Raw genomic sequence first — 7,078 nt, forward strand, 5'->3', positions numbered from 1 at the left:
TATTATGTGTGTGTGTTTTTTTTAATACAAGTTTTGCATTAGAAAGTTAAGCTACTAATTAGAACTTTTTGAAAAATAAATAAGCTAAAGCTTCCTCCAACGGTTTGACCCACGTCCTGTGGGAACTACGTACCTACATCGCGCACCTGGATAAAAAATTGCCTAAATAAATATATTGCAATAAATGAGCTGTGTAACTCTGAAATGTTCTTTCAAATCATCGTAGCAATTTCCGTTCAAACAAACAAACTCTTCAGTTCTAACTATAATATTAGTAAATAGATACCCATGCGAAACCAAGGCGGGTCGCTAGTTCTAGATAATAACAAGGAAATCAAAGACAGGTAATTATTTCAGGAACATATTTGATCTAAATTCCAACTACATAGCAAGAACTTTATAAGGCAATTTGATTTTAGTTGAGTAGAGAAAAATTAATCATTTTGAAGACATTAACAGCATTTTCACACTAGCGTTAAGTTAAGCATTTTACAGCGTTTCTACACTAGCGGATTTTCCGCCCGGTATTGACAACAAAGTGGTGACAAGGTTGGGTTCGTACGTTGTCGCGCGGTACGAAAACAATTGATGATGAATGAATGATTTTGCCATTCGATGTGTCGCTATGTCACGAGGATACGATAATATTTATTTATTTGCTCAGAATGTAGGTATTTACAATAAGGTGTTTACAGAAATGTTGAAGCATCCTAGTACATTCTACCATACGATTGGTTTTGCTACGCGAGGAAAGAATGAGCGGAAAATTCGCAAGTGTGAAAGCGCTGTATAATACTTTGAACTTTTCTACGTATACTTAGGTACTAAACTTATAAATGCGAATTAATGCTTTATTTTACGGTAAAACTATTATTTATATTGCCCTAATCTATTGCAAAAACTTAATTTCTCTGTTCCCCGAAAATCTGTAAGGTTTAACCCACCTATATCAGTCCCACTTTCATCCTCGAACTATAGACAGAATACATATATACTGCGAGCGAGCAAAGACTTCAATAAACTGTGTAAAGAGTACTCTTTTGACCCATTCAATACCAAGAGTAGCGTAGCTCGTAGACAGCTAAACCTTGACTTTTTCAAAAATTAATATCAATTAAATACTACATTTCTCAGTGTACTAATAGTAGATCTGCTGATTAGCTATAAGTGTGTTACACTACTGCTATCCGTGAAAACCTGTAATTGGCTTTTTGTCTTTTTATCCATGGTCTATTCTTTTTTTGTATAGCTGTTGGTTTTCCTAAAAAATAAATAAATAAATATACTGTAGTACCTATTTTTATTTAAAAGTAACTACAGAGTTTTTACATGACAGGCCGCGTGACTACCTGAACTTATGACGTCATCGTGTAGGCGAAAGGACAGATTTGAAGACTTAAGGAAAATACAGACCTAGAGCTTTTGTTTTTAACCGACTTCCTAAAAAGAAGAAGGTGGTTACATTTTGATCGCCGACTGACTTCAGTGCTAAATCATCATCATCTGCTTAGCTTTTTACCAATTGTTGGGGTCGGCTTCCAGAGTAACCAGATGCAGCTAAGCACCTGTGTTTTATGCCTGCCTATCTGCCTATCTGACCTCCTACCCAACACAGTTGCCCCGGCAACCCGAAACCTCAGTAAGACTGGTGATCAAACTTTTTAGCTTCTGACTAACCGTAACGACTGCCAAAAATGTTCAATGACAGCCAGGACCTACCAATTTATCGTGCCTTCTGAAACACGGGAGATCTCGTCATGACAAGATGGTCTCCCAGCCGGATTGAATGCATCAATCGTTACTTCTGTTGTTTTATTCTTTTTTTTTTAATTTATTGAAATTTTAATATTTACATAGGTGCGTATCTTAAGTCTAAACTCGCCAAACTTTTACATTTGATGGCGAGATGCGATGTTGTTCTTAACAATGAACCACCCTTGTACATTTATACATTTCTACTTTAATTCTAATTTGAGGTAAAATTGTTATAATGAATGAATCATTTTTATCAGAGGATCTGTAATATTATAATTATTGAAGACCTAATTATTATTGATTATACATAACAACGCTGTTTCATCAGGATTATGGCAATGAGATGACAAAAACGAAAAAAAACCGGCCAAGTGCGAGTCGGACTCGCGCGGTCTTGCATGGAGGGTTCCGTAACATTATCTGTAATTTATTTATTTATTTCATCTCACAAGGTACTAATGACACATCAAAAATAAGTGAAAAAAGGACTTTTTTAACTTAAGTATTTCATTACATTTTTCATAATTTGTTGTTTTAGCAGCAACAATAATACATAATTTCTGACTTGATAATGACGACTCATCGATTATGAGACGACTCTTCTGATCGAAGGCACAGACGCAAACCGATTTCGGCTACGGCAGCTGTTCTCATTTAACGAGATCAGCCAGCTGCGCAGGACATATTATAATGCACGAGCATTTGCGCAGACACAGGTGCTCTCACTATTCCTTCACTCTCATAGCCCGATGGGACGGCAATCCGACACGACCAGAGAGAGATTGGATAACTTTTTACCCTTTAAGCACGGAATTCAAAAAACTAATTAGATAACAAAACATCATTTTATCTATTAATGACTAATTTGAATACATGTATCTTATCGATTTTTATCTCAACTTCACTGTAGCAGAATGAAATCAGTACATATCAATTATTATCTATCTCTTCGTTAAAACTAGCAACAGTATAGGTAATCTTGAAATGTGATTGGTGATTTCCACAGTGACTAATATACATTATTCAAAACAAAATCTATAATAATACTTATAACAAAAAAGTTTTTTTGTACCCTAGCTCCGGAACTACAGTACCGTTTGAAAAATTCTTTCACTGTTGTGAAAGTACATTATTCCCGTGTTACATAGGCTCTTTTATCCCGGTATGGGCAGTAGTTTCCACGGGAATCGGGTGAAACCGCGGAAAAACGGCCAGTTTCTAATAAAAAAAGATTAGGTACCTATATGTGTTATGGATGTTTGTTCCTTTTTCACGCAAAAACTAATAGATACATTTTGATGAAACTTGGCAGTACTAAAGTGTATACATCAGAATAATATATAGGCTGCTTTTTATCTCAGTGCAGGAAGTAGTTCCCTCGGAAAGCGGTTGCAACCGCGGGCGGAAGCTAGTTAACTAATTATGACCAATAGACTCATTGATGAATATTACTCAACCGTGAATATTCATTTATGCAGGTGTAGATAAGTTAATCCTATCATAGAGGTTGATAGGTTTCTATATTTTTCATGAATTACTTACTTGTATGTACTTACCTGGATATTTCCTATGAATATTAAGAAGTAGAGACTATTCGTAAAGTAAGTAATAAAAACCATCAGAAAAAGTAAATGAACATTTATTAAACACAAAATACTTTTTGCATTTTTTTTTATCATTTGTATGCAATTAATAATTCAAACATGGCTCAGAGCACTCGAACTAATCATAATAAACAACCAAAAATTCAAAATCGGTTCATCCATTCGGGAGTTACAATACCACAGACAGACAGACACACAGTCACGTCAAACATATTTATTACCTACCAAAAATAACTAGTAGAGGTAATCTGATAAAAATATGTAATTCATTCAATTAAAGATAGGGCCCTTATCTTACGTTCATATAAATAAAAACAAGAGAAGTTCAGCTCAGTAGTCAGTTGGCAGTCAAAATGGGCGTCATAGCTATTCTCGCCCTTTGTGCTGCGGTGGTGGCAGGTTTGTAAATTTTTCTAATGTTCTAAGAATCCTCGCAGACTGTAGTTTAAACTGTCGACTGATAGTTGGCCGATAGTTTAGTCTGTAACCGCCAATCATCTTCACCTTTCTCCTTCCTTCCCTCAATAAGCAATATGTCTTCCACTTCCATTCCTCCCTGTCACTCGTCATACTGGCACTCACTCCCTTCTTATTCATGTCCTCTTTCAGACAATCCATCCATCTTTTCTAGGGTCTTCCTCTCCCTCTCCATCCATCTACATACATCCTTAGCACACACTTGCACACGTACTATTAGTACCATTCGTACTCATACTGATTAAGAATCAAACTCGCAGTTTACAGTCTGCGGGAGTTACAAAAAACTTAAAGTCCTTAAAAAATAGTACCTTGGTTAACCTAGATTACCCTAAATTCTTTCAGTTTTAAATAGCCTATTTATCGAAGAAAGCTTAATGCTGTTTTTTATCCGAGTGTTTGAAGTAGTAGTTCCCACGGGACGCGAAAAGAACCTCTTGCAAAAAGTACTTACTTTTATGATACACTAGCCGTTTTCCCGCGGTTTCACCCGCATCCCGTGGAACCTACTGCCCGTACTGGGATAAAATGTAGCCTATTTAACTTGGAAAGACTTCCCATAATGAAAGAGTTTTTCAAATCGCTTTAGTGATTTTGGAGCCTTTAGGGTACAATCAAACTAGAGACTCTAGAGTTTCCTCTTTATTATTTTAGTGTTAATGTTGTCTATTTATTTCAGCTGTGCCAACCAACCAAAGGATAGTGGGTGGTTCTGTAACCACTATAGAGCAATACCCTTCGATCGTAGCCCTACTGGATTCCTTTGATCTGATCAACTTTACTCAGGGTTGTGGAGGTACCGTCCTCAATAACAGATCAGTCTTAACTGCAGCTCATTGCGTACGGTAAGTTTATTTCATTATGGAACCTTCTAGAATTTAGACAATACTTTAGATGAAGATTTAAGTGTCTTAACTACATGATAAGTACATAAGTTCATCAATCCTAAGGATATGCAATACTTGGAGTGGTTGGCCACTCATGACTTGAAGAGTTCCTCCGTGTTTCGATATTCTGTCATTTGAACATCTTTGATAGTCGTTACGGGTAATTAAAGATAAAGATAAATATAAATTTACTTGTTAAAAAACACATGTTATAAAGGTGTTACAATATTATTTACAGTTTCAATATGTTTTGCCATGTCAGGCGTACAAATTTACATTTATTAAACTTAAAATCTAAAAATCTAAAATCTATATTTAAACAAATACTTACTTTAAACCAAACTTAGTATTTTAAATAGTATCTTTAGAAGCCAGAAAATCTGGCAATCAGTTTTGTCAAAGGGGAGCGGGTTACCCTGGTAACTGCGAAGAGGAGATCAGATATTCCATCATGTAAAACGCTAAAACACAGCTGCATCCAGTTGGACTGGAAACCGACCCCAACATAGTTGCAAAACACTATGCATAACATTGCCAAATCGTTATAATGACCTTTTCCCAGACCAGAGCTGCGGTAATTCATCATTATAATGACCATGTTTTTTCCTGTTTTTGCAGAGCCAACAATATGCATAGATGGCGCATCCGCGCAGGGTCTACTTATGCCAACAGTGGAGGAACTATTTACATAATTCAGGAAGTCTTCACTCATCCTGAATACAACGTGGCTGCATTTGTAGATTTTGATTTCTCTATCGTCCGTTCGGCCACTGTCTTCGCTTTCAGTGACAAAGTTAGACCCGTGGCTATTGCTGGCCCTAATTATAATTTGGAAGATAATGAGCCTGTTTATGCTGCGGGATGGGGATTTATTACGGTAAGTTCTTTTATGAAGATGTTACTTGATTTGGTATCTTTTTACCTAATCTAGAAGTAGATATAGTTGTGTATGGGACCTCGGGTCAGAATCTTGGAGCTATTTTTCTGCCACATAGATGAGACATCTATTGGTTTTATTTACACGTCTCCAAAAGTCAATTAAATTAATCAGAGTGGGTACATTTCTTGCAATGGAGACTTAAAAATAAGAAAAATGCTGAAATTGCTTTTCGGGTTTCAAGAATTTTCACAAATCAGAATGGAATCTGTAATACGATATCACGTCGGATTACCGTCCCATCAGGCTACGAGAGTGAGAGAATAGAGAGTGCACCTGTGCCTGCGCAAATGCTTGTGCGCAGTCAGTCAACTACCTGATATCTTTAGAGCTAAGCAATCGCAGCCAATATCAGTCAATTATTATCATCACTTAATTTGCCATTTACTTATTCTATTCTTTGAACTCCACAGGAGGAAGGACCCAGTTCAGAGCAACTCCGTCACGTTCAAGTTTACACTATCAACCAGATGGCTTGTCGTCTTCGCATGTATGGTTCTGTGATCACTGACAACATGCTGTGTACCGGGATACTGGATGTTGGGGGGAAGGACCAATGTTACATGTTAGTAATAATACTTCGCTATTTTAATATTTGTAAGCCAGAGAGTCATCATCTCCTGAGGATGCCCTGTGGAGGTCGGACTCGTGTCGAAAAATTGTTCAGATACATGGCAACTGTTTTTTTTATGTATTTAAATGCATGATATCTTTATTGCATAATTATACATATCGAATAGTGAGTGCACCTGTGTCTGTGCAAATGCTCGTGCACTGTAATATGTCCTGCGCAGCTGGCTGAACTCCTTATATGAGGACATCCGCCGTGGTCGAAATCGGTATTGGACGCTATTACATTATCTGCGAAAATGCTCGTGCACTATAATATGTCCTCGGCAGCTGGCTGATCTCCTTATATGAGATCCTTATGGCTCGCGCAATTAACACATTTTTTTTTATTTCCTCAAAGTAACGGCTTACCCCCATCATTATTGTTACAGGGACTCCGGCGGTCCAGTTTACCACCATGGTGTCCTCGTGGGGGTCTGCTCCTTTGGTATGGGCTGTGCCAGACCCCAGTACCCTGGGGTCAATGCTCGTGTCTCCTCAGCTGCTAACTGGATTGTAGCTAATGCTTGATTTTGAAGGAGGTGTGAAATTAAATGTAGATACGTAGTAAGAAAGAGTTTTTTGTTTTGTGTGATAAGAATGCCCTAATTTTTTTTATAGATATGTAAATACTGTACGTCGATTCTATAAAATTCAGACAACAACTCGCATTTCACTTCGCTATTCACTCTCACTTCACATTCGGTTCAAAACGTTCTAAAAGTCATCTCATACTTTATCTGTCAAAATCTCGAGTTTAATTTAGTTCAACTCGCAAACACGCTCGCAAGAGTAGCGCTAGTGTAGTA

The 7,078-nt window shown here is 37.1% G+C and overlaps 1 protein-coding gene across 1 annotated transcript; it reads left to right on the forward strand.

Moving 5' to 3' along the window:
- The first annotated feature begins 3,639 nt into the window (after window positions 1-3,639).
- Window positions 3,640-6,840, forward strand: LOC124643848 (trypsin, alkaline C-like). The gene is made up of 5 exons (XM_047182957.1): window positions 3,640-3,758; window positions 4,516-4,681; window positions 5,342-5,600; window positions 6,074-6,225; window positions 6,662-6,840. Exons 1-5 carry the CDS (start codon window positions 3,713-3,715, stop codon window positions 6,798-6,800), a joined length of 762 nt encoding a protein of 253 aa, XP_047038913.1. The 5' UTR covers window positions 3,640-3,712; the 3' UTR covers window positions 6,801-6,840.
- Window positions 6,841-7,078: the final 238 nt, after the last annotated feature.

This window comes from Helicoverpa zea, chromosome 28 (genome assembly GCF_022581195.2).
Source record: "Helicoverpa zea isolate HzStark_Cry1AcR chromosome 28, ilHelZeax1.1, whole genome shotgun sequence".
Classification (NCBI taxonomy): domain Eukaryota; kingdom Metazoa; phylum Arthropoda; class Insecta; order Lepidoptera; family Noctuidae; genus Helicoverpa; species Helicoverpa zea.